Consider the following 19,124-nt stretch of genomic DNA (forward strand, 5'->3'; position numbering starts at 1 on the left):
AGACCCTGCCGCATAGGCTTACATTCTAATAAAATCATAGTAAAGCAATAAGGAGGGGAAGAGAATGCAAACAGGCACAGGGTAGGGTAAAACTAACAGTATAAAGTCAGAACAAAATCAAGTTTTAAAAGCTTTAGGAAAGAGAAAGGTTTTTAGCTGAGCTTTAAAAGCTGCGATTGAACTTGTAGATCTCAAATGTTCTGGAAGAGTGTTCCAGGCGTAAGGGGCAGCAGAAGAAAATGGACAAAGCCGAGCAAGGGAAGTAGAGGCCCTTGGGCAGGCGAGAAACATGGCATCAGAGGAGCGAAGAGCACGAGCGGGGCAATAGTGTGAGATGAGAGAAGAGAGATAGGAAGGAGCTAGACCGTGAAAAGCTTTGTAGGTCAACAGGAGAAGTTTATATTGGATTCTGAAGTGAATTGGAAGCCAGTGAAGAGATTTCAGAAGTGGAGTAACACGGTCAGAGCGGCGAGCCAGGAAGATGATCTTAGCGGCAGAGTGGTGGACAGAAACCAGCGGACTGATGTGAGAAGAAGGAAGGCCAGTGAGAAGAAGGTTGCAGTAGTCCAACCGAGAAATAATCAGTGCATGAACAAGCGTCTTGGCAGAAGAGACAGACAAAAATGATCAAATCCTGGCAATATTATACAGGAAAAAACGACAGGATTTAGCTACTGCCTCAATATGAGGAATAAAGGAGAGTGAGGAATCAAATATAAAGCCAAGACTACGAGCTTCCTTGACTGGAGTAAGCGTAACATCATTGACAGTAAGAGAGAATGAGAGATGAGGAGAAGGTTTAGGAGGAAAAATAAGCAATTCAGTCTTTGCCATATTAAGTTTCAAACGATGATGCAGCAGCCAAGCTGAGATAACTGAAAGACATGCCGAGATACAATCGTGAACATCAGGAGAAAGATCCGGAGATGAAAGATATAATTGTGTATCATCGGCATACAGGTGATATTGGAGGCCATGAGATTGAATAAGATTACCCAAGGGCAACATGTATAAAGAAAACAACAACGGGCCAAGCACCGAGCCTTGCGGAACCCCTACTGAAAGGGGAAAAGAGGAAGACGAGCTGCCATTAGCCAACACGCTGAAAGAGCGACCCGCTAGATAGGAGGCAAACCAGTTATAGACAGAGCCGCAAAGTCCAAGGTCATGAAGGGAATCTAAGAGAAGATCATGATCAACCGTGTCAGTACAAGCCCCGAATGACTCTGGGAAGGGCTGGAGGCCACGTCCCCACACTTCTGGGAATGCGTCCCCTAGCCCATCTGGCAGCTATGTGTCTTCTTGTAGCATTGCCCAGCTCAAGAATTACCTCCCCTCTCTGCCATATGTTAGGCACTGACTATCATGCATTTTCAAGAATTGTTAAAAAAAAAAAAAAAAAAAACTTATTTATTCTGGCTTTTCCCAAACATTTACTTGTTTTTAATGTAGTTTTTCTTTGATAAAGATGTATTCTTTTATAATTTGCTGTAAACTACTTTGGGTTGTTTTACATAGAATGTACCGAAACCAAATTATGGAAAATTTAGACTGTACATAAGAATGTACTGAAACTAAATTATGGAAAACTTTGGAAAGAATTAAAGAAAGATATAATCAGATGGGAAAAGATAAACCTGTCACTTTTGGACCAGATAATGACTATAAAAATGATCTTGTTGCAAAATTCACTTATCTTTTTAATGCATTACCGCAAAAAATACCACTTAAAAGATTCAAAACATGGCATAACGTGATAGAAAAAATTATATTTCGGAGCAAATGACCAAGAATGAACAGCACAGGCCTTCAGATACAGAACAATACAAGAAGGAGGATGGAGCACACCACATCTAAAAACCTATTATGATACTTCTCAATTAAGGCACTTGCTAACAACAATAAAGGAAGAGGTGAGTCCACAGTGGGTAGAAATAGAAAAAGAATTGATGAACTGAAGGAAGAAGAAATACAGGATGTGTTCTATATCAAAAATATATATTAAGCAATAAATGAGGAATAAAAAAGTACAATAAAAGGGTTATTGAAAGTATGGTATTTTAGGAAAGAGAAATTAATGCCAGGGATTTCACCCTTGATACCAATTTGGACACACCTGGATTTTGATATCAAAAGGAAAGCAGTAGGCAAAAACAATTTGAAAAAAATAGGATTGATACAAATGAGATTTTTTTATGAACAGCAGCACCCGTTAACACAAGAAAAATTGAATAATTGTTCCTCTTAGAAAAAGTTGGGGGGGAAACTTTCCAGCAGAATCTGTCCATCACTGACTAGTTCGCCTTTTGAGCTAGCATTCTGCAAAATCCCAGCGTTTTCAAAGTTTGTTCCTGAGTTTATTAATAAAGACATACTGGAACAAGACTTTCTTGTCTTAGGGTGACAGATGGCTTTTACTTGAAAAACAAGACACAGATTTATTTTAGGAAAATAAACTAAAGGACCTATTTATTTATTTTAGGAAAACAACTAAAGGGCCTATTTGTTTTCATTTAATATGTTAACTCTCCACCACCCATCTCAATTTTTCTCAGGCCCCATGTGACTGGAGATGAACAACTCTGTCCAAAAGCATGATGTTTCCCATGATGTTCTTGTGAAGCCCCTCCCCCCCCATCCCCAAATTGTGTTCATATTTCTTCAAGAAGTCTATGGTGGCAGATGGAAAAGTCTTTTCTCAGCGAAGCTCTTGTGCCCTAACAGCTGCATGATAAGCAGAAATACCATGCTACTCTCAAAGACGCAGATGACCTGCCAGAAATACTCTGTTGCCAAAGTGATTTTCCCCTATCCTTACCACTCGGGGCATGTCCATACGCTTGTTTACGCCGCCGTAAATGTGCAGTTTTGCGTTTTAGGACACATGACGTAGCCGCAAATGCAAAGCCATCCAGGGGCAAACCCTGGAAACTCCGCTCCAAAAAAGTCAGGCATTTACCCTGCCTTTTTTTTGCAGCAGAGGCGGCTCCACGGCTCTAAAAAAGAAAAAAAAGAAAACATAAAAATGAGGGGGGAAGTGCCATTCCTCCCCCCTTTATTTTTAATTTTATTATCTATATCTGCGGAGCTCCGCAGAAACAAATATTAAATATAAATGCAGGTGGGTGGGGAGCACCAGGCAACCTCCATTGTTGCTCAGTCTGCACTCCCTCTCACGTCCTCCTCTGGCTGCCTCATTCCTTCCCCCATTTTTATTTTTAATTATATCAATCTGCGGAGCTCCGCATATAGAGCTTACTGAATTTTCCCCTGTCCCCCAAATTCTAAAATTTAGAATTTTAAATTTTCTATACTCGTTTTTATCTCGATTTTAGAATTTTTGTAAACCTCCCAGAGAGCTCTAGCTATGGGGGCGGTATATAAGTGTAATAAATAAATAAATAAATAAATAAATTTAAACAAATGCAGAGGAACGGGCAGCCAGATGGAGGAGACGCTTTTCCCTCTATATGAATCTGCAGAGCTCTGCAGATAGGGCTCAATAAATTAAAAAGGGGGGAGGAACAGGCCTGTTCCTTTCCTCTTCCCCCCCACAAATTTCTTTTCTTTTAAAAAAAATCTTTTCAAGAGGAGCCAGGCAGGAAAAATTGCAGATGCCAGGAAGGAAGGCAAGTGCAGGTTCAAGGCGCCTACCAGCGCCAAAGCACCTCCATAAAGACGGGGGCTCGGTCTCCATTTTGGCAGGAGGGAAGGCAGTAGATCAAGCTATAGCATGATCACAGAGGAGCTTCCTTCCACCCAGGGCTGGTGCCAGACTATTTTGCACCCTAGGCAAGGCGAGCTACTTGCACACACACACATCCAAAAAAATTGCCAACTTCGATTCAGCTGCTCAAGAAGAGTTTCTGAACTGTTATATTTTCCTTTTATTATGCTTTTTCTTAAAACAGCTAATTTGTATAAAACTGTGACACTTAAAGGTCAGTACTGTGCCCCTCTGAGGTCTGCACCCTAGGCGGCTACCTAGTTGGCCTAATGGTAGCGCCGGCCCTGCTTCCACCAAAGAGCTCCTAAGAAATCTGAGGTCTGAGTGAGTTTCTGACAACCTTAATCTAGGGTGACCATATGGAAAGGAGGACGGGGCTCCTGTATCTGTAAAAGTTGTATAGAAAGGGGAATTTCAGCAGGTGCCATTTGTATTCATGCAGCACCTGGTGAAATTCCCTCTTCATCACAACAGTTCAAGCTGTAGGAGCCCTGCCCACTTTTGTATCTGGCCATGCTAGGCAGGGTTCCTGCAGCTTGAACTGTTGTGATGAAGAGGGAATTTCACCAGGTTCTCCATATATACAAATGACACCTGCTGAAATTCCCTTTTCTATGCAACTGTTAAAGATACAGGAGCCCTGTCCTCCTTTTCATATTGTCACCCTACTTAATCCTAACGTTTGAATCCAAATCCGCCCTTTCTCCCAATTCACCTACGTTGCACCCCTCCGTTTAATTGATTGCTGTGTGGATAGTGGGGTGCACAAGTATGATGGGCACTTAGTGGATTTGATTTGCTACTGACACAGCCTACAGATTAGCTAGATATGAAACAGATTTTAAAATAGTAAATAGGAGCAAGGAGTATCCCAACAAAAGAAATGCCTGAAGCAGTTTTTAAATCTTATGGTTTAGTGTATTGTATTTATTTATTAATACTAAGGATACTGTGCTTCTCACCATTTCTTAACCACTGTACAATTCCTTTGGGGAGATACATATCTAGCCAGATTGAAAACTAGAAGTACAAAGTGTTGGTTATTACCTTTAAAGCCCTACATGGATCCCCTTCTCCCATACAATCTGCCCCGCACACTCAGGTCCGCTGGGAAGAATCTACTTCAGCTAGGGTGACCATATTTGGGAAACCAAAAAAGAGGACACCTAGTGTGTGGGGGGGGGAAGCAGCTTTCTGAGTCCTGCAGAAAGTACGTTATTCCCCTGCCACCTTAAAGAACCCGATTGGAGTGGAGGAGGGGAAAGGATTTCATTCTGTACCACCACCATCCACTCCAATTGGGGCCTTTTCTATAATGTCCACGAATGACCCACTTTCCCCTTTAAGACCTCAATTGGAGCTCAGGGTGGGAGAATTATGTGCCTCAAGAAAGCATGTCATTCCCTCCTGCCATGCTAATGGCAGCCTTAAAGGGGAAGGTGTGTCATTCCAGGACATTATTGAAAATTATAGAAAATCCCTCCTGACACCATGGAAAGAACAAAAACCAGGACAAATCTGGGGAAATCCTGACAGTTGGTCACCCTACTTCAGCTAGCAAAAACTAGATTAACAACTGTTACTCAGAGGACCTTCTCTTCTGCTGCTCCCAGACTGCGGAATGGCCAGCCAGAGGAGACTCGTCAACTTAACAGTCTTTTAGAATTTAAAAAAGCAATAAAGACTGATCTATTCCGGCAGACCTATCCAGTGAAATTTTCGAATGTTTTTAGGATGTTTTAAGGATGTTTTAAAGATGTTTTAATCATGTATGTTTTTAATCAGTTTTTAATGTGTATTTTATATCATGTTTTTATACTGTTTGTTTTATACTTTGAATGGTTTTAGTTTTTGTGAACCGCCCAGGAAGCTTCAGCTATTGGACGGTATAAAAATGCAAATAATAATAATAATAATAATAATAATAATAATAATAAATCAGTATGAACATAAAGATGGCTATTTCTTTTGTGGCAAGGCCCCTCTACCCCTAGGAACAAGTTTGAGAATAAATCGAAGTAGCATTTCTGTTTTCTATACCTGTGGTTCTCACCAGAAACAGTTTTGCAGGACGTATAACATGAGAGTAGCAGAGGCCATGTAAAATGCAGCGGAGAGATGGATATATTTCCCCCTCCCTTACAGAAAACTGAATAACCAAGCTTTTCTCCCTACCTTGTACATAATGGAGATATAATTCCATTTCTATATCTCCTTTTCTTTTTAACAGTTGAGAGAAAAATATTTTTCCTATGCATGCAATATACTATCAATTTTTCTATTACACAGTTAGATGATAAAAATCCATGCCAGGGGATCAAATTAATTATCATACTGAATTATCTGGTATCCACACAACTGGATGCAGCATGTTATAACATACATTTCTAAACATTTTCCGGAGTTATACATCATAGCTCTAAGCGTCTAATTCGTCTTTCTTTACATAAAACTGAAAACAAACCCCTACCAAATTGCTTTTTACATTGTCCAGAGCCTGCATGTTGTGCTAAAAACAGATTACAGATCCCCACTCCCCCGCCCCGAGAGAATGTTATATAGCACCAAGGAGCTGATCTGCTGCCACTTCATTTGCAGTGTGCATGCATGGAGCTTTATTTCTCCCCAAAGGGTCTCTTTCTCCTTTAGATATACAATAGCCACACTTTATCTGGGTTCAGATGTTTTTCGTACTATCTGCCATCTAGTGTTCTGGAATCCACATGCTGAAAATTACCAGACCTTAATTTCTTTCTCTTCCGCAATTTCAGCATTGCAGGACCACTTTTGACTTACTGTCCTTGTTTAAGCAAAGGAGAGCCAACTTACATCGCCTCCCTTCCCAGAGCTCAGACGTTTGTTCATCACACTCTTCCTCCTCTCTCCTTCCTTAAACTTCTACTGTATTTTGTAACTAATATCTCCTCCTTTCTGTCAATTACAACCTTCCCAATCTTTTTCTCCCTCCCATTCCATTCTATTACAAATATGCATATTATCCAGGGAATCTTGGGAGATCCATGTGCACAATCGAAAGAAAGGAATGATGTCGTCTTTATTTTACATTAAATGGTTAAGCACATTGTAACAGAACATATTACATTATTTCCTACAATTATTTTAGCATTAACGTTCTGATTCAAAATGAAACAGAAGTTCAAAGACAGTGGAAAGGACTGTTATAAGTGGCAAATTTACGAATGATGAAAAAAATAAGTAGTTAACAAATTAGAAGGGACATAAAACTAAGCATATAATGAATGAGAACTTGAACTTGCTAATACTTGCTCCTTCGTGTGTATATGTGGGAAATATTAAGTGGATTTTTTAAAAAAAATGTCAGCCTAAATTTTGTGTATACTACTCAAGGTAAGCATATTCAAACTTGTCAGTGCTGGATGACCGACTACTTGGAGCCCCAAGTAACCTGGAGTCAGTCTATATGTGATAAAAGCCTCAGGGTGGCTGCACAGTGATGCAATGTTGATTATATAATGCAGAAGCCACCATGCAGGCATACTGGGGCTCCCTTCCCCCCACCCCCAAAGCTCCGAAGCAAAATGTTGGGGACTCCGGGGTCATGGTGGAGGCATGGCCAGGCAGATGGCAATCCCGATTAGTCGCCGTCCACCCAAGAAGGGGGGCGGGGTGGTGAGCCAGCGAGCTGAATGGTCACCGGAATGCCCCTGTGCTGCCTCTGGCTGGGGAGAAGACTCTCCCTTTTACTGGGGGAAAGTTCTCCAAAAAAGCCAGAGAGGGACTGGCAGCAGCAGCAGCAGCTCCTCCTCCCTGATGATCCATATAAACCCCACACTCGCTCCTTGGCATGAGGATAACATGGCGCCACCCTGCAGGAGCAAAACCACGGGGTTTGGAGACCTCACAGAAATGACATCAAGACAGCCTTCTGCTCTTAGGAAGATAAAGATAAATGTGGAATAAATAAATAAAACAGAAAGACACTAAAACTAGTTACTACGTTATCCTTCAGACATTTTTTTTTGCTATTGTCTATAAGAATAACTTACACCTTCACATTCAAATATATAAGATTATATATTAACAAAGGAGGTCAATGTTTCCTAATCACTCAGAACCTTTACACAGATTGTCATGGGATGAGGGAAGGATATGGTAATTCAGCCACAAGGGCCTCCCTAGATTCTTAACATTCCTGCATTTTATCTTTGCCATGACAGCAACCCTAGCCCCAAGCCTGTAAAATAATATCATGCCCTCACACAATGGAAAGGGATAGCTCTCTATATAGCATATAATTATAACGCTATCTACAGCTTTTAAGAAACTGAACTGGTTGAACATTCCAGTCCTAGTTCCGCATATAGGGCAAAAGTACACTAGGTCATGTGAGTACATGCAATATTCCTAAAGTAAAATCTTATGAAATATGAGGGGGCATGGCAAGGTGAAGGACTACCTGTGCTTTTTTTTAAAAAAAAGAAAAAAAGCTTTAAAACAAATACTGGAAAAGCAGTTTTGTAATCACACCCCAGGGAATACACAGTAAGAATAGTTCACAAAATGTGTGTGTGTGTGTGTTTCAGAGAATGTTATTCTATTTCCACGACTAACATCACAAATAGGAGCCAGTACGGCCCATGAAATGCTCACAAACACATCTGACACAATAATCTGCTTTTCTCATTAATCATTTCTATATTGTCTTCTGCAGTTTTAAATACCATTCCCAACTTTGGTTACTCAAAAGAGCGCAAGATACAAGGGATACAGAGGAAGGATTAAAAGAAAAATATCACTAATGTATTTTCATTGCTGAGGAGGTACATTTCTGATTCACAGGAATGCCATTTAAATTTTGTTTTTCAAAGTATGTGAACAAGGTGTCATTTAGGTTAGAAGGATCAAGCAGAGGGGAAGACTGATGAAACTTAACTTTCACTCTCTTGTATGCTGACAACTCATCTGAGAAACTTGTAGAAATATTTATTCCAAACCAGGCAGCTGAATTCTCAATTCCTTCTGTTTTCCTATAACAGTTGACATCTATCTCAGGCTTTATGAAGACATTTTATTATTTTGTCTGTTACATTTATAGGAATGTATTGACACACCAGCCCTATATTTTGTGTGGAGATAGCATGAATGGAACAAGAAAATGTTTTCTTATTAATGATTTTAGTTGCCTCTCTATCTCCCCTTTTTGTGGACCTTCCTGCACTCAGCCTACTGTGATTCCCCCGTTTCTTATCAATAAAAATCACTTTCTCTCTTTTCCTTCAGACTGCCATTCGTCCTCCCCGCTCCCCATTCCTATCAAGGAAGGCTGCTTATTTTATGACCTTGCGAGGGGAGTCTTCTACCCACGCTTTCCCCTCCAAGACGTAGGCATAGGTACCACTGTGAACTTTAAACTAATGTAACTAATGTGATGTGATATAAAGAAATGTATGCCAATCATGATGTCAGATACAATGTGAATTGTAAATATCTTGAATGTATGGGTGTTTTCAAAACATGCAAGTGTCAATGGGTGATAACACAGGAGGGAAGGTGGAAGGAAGCAAAAATGGCAACCTTATGTGAAATGCCCTGGCTCTGATGGGAGGAAGGTGTGAAAGAATGTGGATGGCTCTAAGATTCTAGGAAGGGCAGATGTGGGGGAAGAAACAAGATACATGCCAGACACCCCGAGTTCTCTAATGTGGCGAAATGAAGATGAGCCTGAAAAGGGGGAGACAGTGCCAGATGTTTTTTTTAATAGCAAAGAACAAGCACTTAGAAACAACCTTGGGAACTATTAATGAGTCAGGAGGTGCTGGAACTGGACATGATGTATTATCAATAGGGGTGTGCACGGACCCACAGCGCCGCTTCTCTTCCAGATCCGCGATTTGCGGATCGGGCTGCTCCGCTCCACCCCCACTCTGCCTATGTCCGCTCCGCTCCGCTGCGGAGCTCCGGATCCGGATCGGAGCTCCGTTTTTTCCCCCCATAGGCTTGCATTGAAAACTAAAAAAGTATACAACTTTTTTTCTGTTAAAGTTAGAAACCTCTGAAGATTTAAAATGTGGAAAAGAAATTAAATAATTGATATCGAGTTTGCTGACTGCAGCACGATTGATGATAGCTAGGAACTGGAAGATTCAGGGGGAATATTCTATTGAAGAGTGGTATAGAGAAGTTTGGGATATAGCTATTAATGATAAATTGACTTGTAATATTAAGTGGAGGAAAGGTATAACTAAAATAAATGAGTTTGAAGGAATCTGGAAACAGTTCCTAATATTTGTGTTTACTAAGGGAAGTGGGAAACCGCCAGCGGAAGAAAGTATGAGATTTTTGAAGCAGGAATAGATCCCGAGGTGGAGGGAGCACTTATATGTTTAGAATGATTATATATGTAATGACAGGATAGGTTATAGTTAATATTTATCTTATATATGTATTCAACATTTATTCAAAATGTATGTAGTATTGCGTTGTTGTTTCTTTTCTGTAAGATGTTTATTTTGTGTTTTAAAATAAAAAAATTTTTAAAAAAGTAAGAAACCTCAAGTTTGGCACCATGACACCTCATGGAGGTATACACACGCACGCCAAGTTTCAAGCCAATCCCATCATCCCCTGATTTTTGGGGAATTTTTGAAAATCGGGCACCCCATTCACACCCCTTTTGATAGCTCCGTCAATTTGCACGTTAGAAACCTCAAACTCGGCACCATGATAGCTTATCCAGGGATACACATGCATGCCAAGACTCAAGGCAATCTCATCATCCCCTGATTTTTGGCGGGGCTCTAACCTTTTAACTCACCCCAAATCAAGTCCCATTTTACAACTACGTCTATTTGCATGTCAGAAACCTCACCTTCGGTCCCATGACAGCTTACCCATGTGTCCACATGGATGCCAAGTTTCAAGCCAATCCCATCATCCACGGATTTTTGGGGAATTTATGAAAGTCGGACACCCCAGTATCTGCAGACAGCTCAATGGGCCCATTTCAAAGGAAATACCAACATGCCATGAATTGGGGAGTAGAGATAAACCTAAATATGAATCTTCTTCTACACTTGAAAAATTGATTTGGAACTTGAGCACAGGAAGGACTTCTCCCCTGAGTCAAAGCAAGACACACAAAAACCATCCCTGCAAGGTGGGCAGGGGAGGAGGGAGGGAAGGCAAGCAGGCAGCAGACATTTCTGGGGGCACAAGGAAGTGAGCCAAGGATAGTTTCAAAGCCAGTAATGCATATAAAATGGAATAAATAAATAAATAAATAAATAAATAAAGGAGGGGTGAAATTAAAAGCAGCAGTGTTGCTGAATAAACAACAAGAAGAATTTTTTTAAAAAGGCTATATCTGTCTTTTATCAGTAAGAGGGGAGTGGACGTGCCCAAGAGGAGGGGGAATCATCTGCCAATTTGACTGGTCCTGTCTAGGTACCAGTCTTTAAGAAGCAAACGATCACTTCAACTCATGATAGGCATTCTCTGATTTACCTTTGGAGGGCTCTGATGGCCCTCCAAGGACAGGAGAGTGCACAGGGCACGTCCATGCCCTAGGGGAGCTCATCCCCTTGCACCACATCTATTCAGTTGGTCCCCAAAGTTAGGGTGGGTAGCAGTGCTGTGCTTTTTCTATCTCTTATTATTGGCTTAGTATATGATTTCAGGTTGTGTTTGTGCATTTGGTGGGGCTACTGTTTTAAAAAACACTGGGAAAAGTCCGTTGAGACTAAGAAAGAGAGGTTCCCAGAATCCCAAGTTACCCGTTTTGCCTATCCCCTCCTCCAACTTTGGGATCATGTGATCATGACCGGGAGTTGACTCTGCCCCTCAGCCCTTCGAAAAAGGTATTTTCCCGCTGTTTTACCCAATTTTTCCAAAAATTCTAGCAAGCGAACCACAGCACGCAGAGAACTGAGAGTAGGTTCAAAATGACCCCCAGCCACGACTCTCTAAGCACAAGAAGTTTCAGAAAGATAGCTTAAAAAACAACACAGTTATCCCCTATTCTTTTCCGCAATGCAATCCTATGGGCGAAATTTTTCAAAATGGTAATCGGATCAGTCCGCGAAAAGAGAAGCGCTCCGCATATGGGCGCTTCTCTTCGCTGTGCTTCTACGGGTCCCCGGTCCGCTTCTACTCCACCTCTGGGCAAGGTGGAGCAGGCCAATTCACTTGATTCTCCGCTTATAATTGGAGTGGAGCACATCCCTAATTATCAACAAAGAGCACCTCAAAATCTCCTCTGTTACCATTAGCCTGAATGAGAGACTAAGGCTTTAGCTAGACCTAAGATTTATCCCGGGATCATCCCGGGGTCATCCCTGTTCATGTAAGTTACACACAGGATATCCTGGGAGCAGGTAGGGACGACCCCGGGATAAACCTTAGGTCTAGCTAAGGCCTAAGTGAATGAAATAGTGCTGTGCCGAAAATTTCAACCATTCCATTTTCAGCTTTTAGTAACGGGGGATGGGGGATGAAAGCTTGGGCAAAAGAGGATGGGAGAGGTGAGAATTTCTGGGAATTCTCTCTTTGGGGAGGGGGACAGGGTTTCCACATACATTTTTAAATGTATCCAGTTGTTGAGGGGTCTTCTTTCTTTTTCTTTTTTTCATTTTTTAAAAAACATCCGTTGCATTTTCAGGAGCCCAGGAGTTCTTTCTGAATGCTTATTGGAGAGGGAGAGGTCACATGGTCTCCCATAGGCATTCTCTAAGAATTGCTGGGCTCCTCCAAATGCCAAAGGAAGGGTGTTTGGTTTTTTTAAAGAACTAAAAATGGGAAGATGCCCCCTCAAGAACTCACTACACTTTTAAAAGGTATGTGGAAAACCTGGCCCTCTTCCCAAGGAGAAAATTCTCTGAATTTCCCCCCTTCCACTCCCTGCGAAAGAGGCAGAAAAAACAATACCTCTTTCGCAGAGAGAGGGAACGTTCCCGAAAATAGGGGGCAGGATTCAACCCTGCACTCGTATAAAACCCCTGGACTGTCAACAATCAGGAGGGGTGTGGTATCTCGGATGGTCCTATGTGCACATAGGGACAGCACCCTTATCCACTGAACGTGCATACTGACTTCCTGGCTAGATTTCAGTTACATGAATGTGGGTATGTTTTGGATGGATTTCGTGAGTGGCATTGATAAGGAATTGTCATCGTTGCTTTGTCATACTTCACAAATTGGTTTTCAGGTTATACAACCAGCTGAATGGAGAGGGAGAGGGTTTCATTGGCCTGCATTGCCCCGCCATTTGGCAGGTGCAATCCAGCAGAGCTCTGCGTCCCAAAACTTGGCTGGTGGGAATGGCATAATCCAACAGAGACTAACTGTATTTTTAGTCAAATAAAGTACCACTGTTGAGTAAGGCAAGTTTAAGCTGAAGTTTGTAACTAGGAAGCAAGCATCCTCCTAAAGGGAGTAAAATTTATTGTTTTCAGAGAGTGTGCAACTGTCTGAGGACTCTAAGGAAACAAGTTTGTAACCCTGAGGTAGGGGGTGGTTACTTCTGAGAATACCTGTAACATTTGGAAACTAAGGGCTCATCTACACCAAGCAGCATATTCCACTATGAAAGCAATATATATAAGGCAGGAGCCACACTACTGCTTTATAGTGGTATTGAAATGCACTGACAACTGTTGGGGCCCACTGACACATACCATATACCACTTTCAGACCACTTTCATAGTGTTATATCCTGCTTGGTGTAAATGTGTCATGGGCCCCAACAGTTGTCAGTGCACTTCAGTACCACTATAAAGCAGTAGTGTGGGTCCTGCAGTGCACCTCAATATGGTTTTCCGGCCATCAGTGTAGCCTTTTTCTGGAGCTGGAAGGGCTGCTATGGGGAGGATTAAGTCTGCTTTTGCGCCTAAGTCTAGATCCAACCCAATGAAATTAGATACCAAAGGTAACTCAATCTCACCTGAGAGTTCAGCTACTCCCAACTTACATTTTTCCTCTACTGAATGTATCAGCAATTTATTTAGTAGACCTGAAAGTTAATTATGCTTTTATCATCCTTGTGCCAAGCTACATGTTACAGCATGCACTTTTTCTGACTTTTTTTTAATCCTCAAAAACAGCTTCTCTTCAAGTATCACCACAGGAACAGCTGGGATGAAGGGGCTCTTTCCATTTGTTATTTTTCCATTCAACATCTCTCTCTCTCTCTCTCTCTCTCTCTCTCACACACACACACACACACACACACACACACACACACCATCTATTTCTTGCCGCAAAGGGGGGTAGGAGAGAGATATAATTACCTTAGGGATTTTTTAAACTGAAAACAAAGAACATTTCAGAGAAAAAGCACATACAGCTGATTGTAGCTTATATTTTTGTCCTTATATGTAGGACCTGTACATGGTACATCACACAGTTTTACCTAGCTAACAACATTTTAAAAAGGGAACTTACATCGCTTTCCTTTTTCTTGTTGTGGGGAGAAGCAGACCCTGGTGGTGTTGACATTTTCAGTTTTGTTTTGAAACTGGGAACAGGCAAGGAACTCAGGCCAAGAAGAATTCACCATCCCAAGAACTGGTTCACATCCTTCTTTTGCAGCCTCACAAAATGATCTACAAGGCAGGAGCCCATGACTAAAAATAAAAACAAATACAAAAGATTACTCCCCTATGAACACGTAAGATTATTTTGACTTGGGGTGGGGGGTGAAGAACGGCAAAAATCAGATGTTTTCTTTTTAAATGAAGCAGTTGCCTGAGTTTTTCTATTTAGAATTATATTTCACAAAATGTTCATGACCCAATAAAAGACTGACAGCTAAAATAAATTTTATATGAAAAGTTCATATTGAATAGCAAATGATGGATCTAAATTGTATAGATGATGATGATGATTTTATAAAGCTCCTAATAAAATAGGTCAAAAACTTCAGTCTGAGGGGTAGAACTGGATAGGTAAAACATTTCAGTGCTAAATCTGAATTCTGAAACTTAAAAGAAATTTAGGGGGTTGGGGTAAAATTTCAAGCTACAGTTTGTGTTTTTATATTCACAACATTTAATGGAATTGATGACTTCTGCAGAGACTCAGAGAGATTTCCTAGTGAAAGAAACATATATTTCAGAAAAGTACCTAGATATAAATCCATATAGTTCCTTTTTTCTGGAGCAATAGGAGCAGCATTAGAGGGTATTGTATTTCTGCTATGATTTTTTACCTACAGACTAGAGAGCACAGAATGATCAGGAGAATGCTGGTACTGAGAACAGCCATTCTATGTCAATCATCTTACACCAGGGGCCAATCTACATGGAAACAGAATGAGAAGCGTTTTTAGTTATGTCCAGACTTTCATGAAATCACTTTGGTCCATCAGGGGCACACAAAGCCAGAAAGGCAGAGTATACACTACCTAAAAACGCACTTTCACAGGTCACACAACAATTGAAACCCTCATACTTCGGAGTTGGGTGGGTGGAGTGGAACTGAACGTCATCAACCCCATTGGTGCTGCTCAGTGAGGCTTGTTCCCCACCCTTGCCCACGCTCCCCTGCTCAGGGAAGTTTACCGATGCACTGAATTAACCCCCTGCAGTTTACCCCACACCGCTCCCCTCTCATCCACCATTGGGATATTGTGAAAGATTAAAAGATACTTCGCTGTTGTGAATAGAAAAAACAGGCTACGTAATCTGAATGGGTAAAGCAGCTAATGCGCTATTCTGAATGATTGAAACAGCGTTATTACCAATGGGGGAAACAGGCTACTTACAGTGAATGGTAAATTGGCTATTGTGTTAGACTGCATATTCTGAATGAGAAAACAGCACTGCTATAATATAGTGAAAGGATAAAACTATGCAACGTAGTGCTAAGTTAAATTAATGTTAAATCAAGAATGTTTAAGATGTGTTGATTCTTGTACTAATGTTGTTCCCTGTCTTGATCCAAAAGGAGAGGCAGGTAAGAAATAAATAGATGATGATGATGATGATGATGATGATGATGATGATGATGGAAAGGAAGCTTATGTCCAAAAACTCCCGACTATGAATGGGGAAAAAGAAGGAATGAGGAAAAGGAAGTGGCCTTGATCACATCGCTGTCAGGTCAGAGCCAGGTCACAGAAGTATACCCAGGATTTAATGTAGCATACTGCAGCAGAACTACCTGAGACCAGCATTTAAGGAAAAAAAGGCACGTGCCAAAATGACTTTTCCAGAGGGAAGGCACGGAGTTATTGCAGATTGGCGACAGTGTCAACTGTTGCAAATGACTCTGATGTGGTCTTGCTCTGCACTAAATTGGCCATGTAGATTGTGTCCAGGCCTATAATATTTGTAAAAAATCAACATATGACTCATCATGATAATGTTGGCGGTTTCCCCAGGGCTCTGCATTACTGTGCTCATAACATGAATGGAGGATGAGTTCTGTGATAAGTGACAAATGTCACAGGCATTTGTGAACCACCTTTGATTATTCCTTTCAGCAGAAAAGCAGTTTATGGCAAGAAAGAGAGATAGTTGAAGTTGTTTGTTATGGGATGACTAACAAGGCCTTCAGTACAGCACAAGGCTTTTCATTTTCAGACAATAACCACATCCAGATTTGTTACCACTAGCAGGGTAAAGGAAACAGAAATGCATCAAGCTAAGCTATGCAGACTTTGATGTAGTTTTCAGTTTGTTTTCGGCTGTTTGAAAGGCACCAAAGGTGATAGGAGAGAAAGTGAGATATATTAACTTTTTAAAAAATGATCAAGCTAATAAATCTGATATTTATTTATTTATTTATTTATACAAACATCCTTTAGGACAGGTACTTGAGTCAGAAAAAAGCCCCCCAAAATGTTAAAAGGGTTCCCCTGTACTACTATGCATAAGCAGATTTCTAGCAGAAAAAAATATGCTCTTTTTAAAAAAGCAGATAAAAGGGGGAATAGATACCTATTTGTTTTGTTCAATTTCCTTAAGAGGTTTCTAGGAGTTACACATTGGCAAGCACTGAGTTCTCTCACTCTCCAAAAATAACATTCTCTCACAAATAGGAAAAGAGTTCTTGGGTGACTTGCTTTGAGGAGGTGTTACTGGCTGAGATAACAGGGCTTAAGGGCACCAGGCAGGCGGCATGTAAGAATGCTGGGAGTTGGCAGCTCTTGTCAGTGGGAGAAGTTAAAAGTCATCTGATGTTGCTGAAGTTGCAGAGACCTCTTACACGACGATGACATGTTTTCTTCTTCAGCACATCGTAAAGTAGTGATGAAAGATACTATTTTAGAATAGGAGAGTTCTCTTTCCAAGTAACATGTAAGCTGCTATTCAAAGATGACTGCAGAGTGTCGTGACTACAAAGCTCAAGATAAGGCCGTTTGATATGGGATAATTTCACTTGTATTATGCATAAAGTGCATTTAGTATTATATAACAAGCGTTTCAATCAACTCTACAAAAGATTTATTTTAAAATATTTATAAACCCCTTCTTTTAAAAAAGTAAATTTATTGCAAATACAACAATTACACAAATACATTTAGAAAACGGCTGCATAATTAAAGTCCAATTTGAACTTAAACTTCATAAAATTGATAAAGGGTGATTTATGACTTCTCAATTATCTCTCTTTCTTGCCATAAACTGCTTTTCATCAAAGGTGGTTCACAAAATCTCAAAACTTGACGAAACAATAATAAAATAACCAAAGCACTTCAAAACAGAAGAGTGCTAAAACAATCCTATTAGACCAGGACTAAGCACACCAGACATATCCCTCAGGGGAGGGAATTCCAAAGCCTGGATGCAGGGGTAAGAAGGCCCCATTCCACATACCCATGCAGGGCATGTTTCAAAGTTCAGTCCTACAGAGGTAGAACTCATAAGAGATACCTGCCCACCCTCTGAACTAATGTATATCTCAACATGTCATGATAAATTTCGAAAGGGACACAATTTGCATAATAATTATACCAGCTCAGAAAAACACAAACATTTCTCAAAATGACATAATTCTCAAAAAGAGAAAACTCTGGCATCAAATTGCCGAATTAGAACTAATAACACAGGCAGGATCTACACTACTTCTTTAAAACCGTTTATAAAACTTTTGACAACTCTTAGGACCCATGACACACTGTATATACAGTTTTGAAACCGTTTTCAAAGTGTAATATCCTGCTGGGTGTAGATCTGGCCTAAGTCTGTTTCTATTCATTTGGGCTTAAATAGCGAAAGTGACCATTTATCCCATTATAGACATTAAGGGTGCAATCCTATGTGGATGTTTGACAGTCTCTGATCTTCGCTTCTGTGCTCCAGCCACCCTGTATTTCTGCTAGACAGAGGATTTTGCCAGTCTAGCAGCAGTGCCTTGGAGGGAGAAGGAAGGAGGCTTGGGCAGCTATAGGAAACAGAGTATCACAGCCACCCTGTCTTTGCCCTTCTCTGCCCCCAGGAATGCCACCTTTTCTCCATTCCCACACAGTTCTCTCCATGCCAGCTACGAGGTAGAGGGGGCAAGGAGAGCGGTCTCCTGACTCGGAACCAGGAAAGTGAACAATCCTATGGCTCCCCTGATGCTACAATGATGGCATTATCATCCATTGTTGCTGTCAAAGAGCACATGCTTTGTATACAGGAGGTCCCAGGTTCAATACCTGGCATCTCCAGGTAGGATTGAAAAAACTCCTGTCTGAAAACCTGGAGAGCTGCTGCCAGTCAGTGTCAACAATACTTGGCTTAGAAGGTCCAATAGCCTGACTCAGTATAGGGCAGCTTCCTATGTTCTTATGCTTATTTTGCTAACATTTCATTGAATTGTCGGAGGTTATTTTTTGCATTTCTTTGGCATTCAACCCCTCTGATTATATTATTCCCTTCCTACAATCATGTGAATATCAGACAACAGAGAATACAACTTCGTATTTGATGAAGTGGACTCTTGTTGTTGTTTATTTCTTCAGTCATTTCCGACTCTTCGTGACTTCATGGACCAGCCCACACCAGAGCTTTCTGTCGGCTGTCGCCACCCCTAGCTTCCCCAAGGTCAAGTCTGTCACCTCCAGAATATCATCCATCCATCTTGTCCTTGGTCGGCCCCTCTTCCTTTTGCCTTCCACTTTCCCTAGCATCAGCCTCTTCTCCAGGGTATCCTGTCTTCTCATTATGTGGCCAAAGTACTTCAGTTTTGCCTTTAATACCATTCCCTCAAGTGAGCAGTCTGGCTTTATTTCCTGGAGTATGGACTGGTTTGATCTTCTTGCAGTCCAAGGCACTCTCAGAATTTTCCTCCAACACCACAGTTCAAAAGCATCTATCTTCCTTCGCTCAGCTTTCCTTATGGTCCAGCTCTCGCAGCCATAGGTTACTACGGGGAATACCATTGCTTTAACTATGCGGACCTTTGTTGTCAGTGTGGTGTCTCTGCTCTTAAC

The 19,124-nt window shown here is 41.1% G+C and overlaps 1 protein-coding gene across 1 annotated transcript in view; it reads right to left on the bottom strand.

Annotated features, from left to right (window-relative positions):
* CORIN (corin, serine peptidase) overlaps positions 1–19,124 on the bottom strand; it is a 137,900-nt gene that overhangs the window by 68,815 nt on the left and 49,961 nt on the right. Inside the window, exon 5 of the mRNA XM_063135103.1 lies at positions 14,147–14,328. Within this exon, the coding sequence (XP_062991173.1) occupies positions 14,147–14,328 (182 nt within the window). The remainder of the gene's footprint in view (positions 1–14,146; positions 14,329–19,124) is intronic.

This window comes from Elgaria multicarinata, chromosome 10 (assembly GCF_023053635.1).
Source record: "Elgaria multicarinata webbii isolate HBS135686 ecotype San Diego chromosome 10, rElgMul1.1.pri, whole genome shotgun sequence".
NCBI lineage: Eukaryota > Metazoa > Chordata > Lepidosauria > Squamata > Anguidae > Elgaria > Elgaria multicarinata.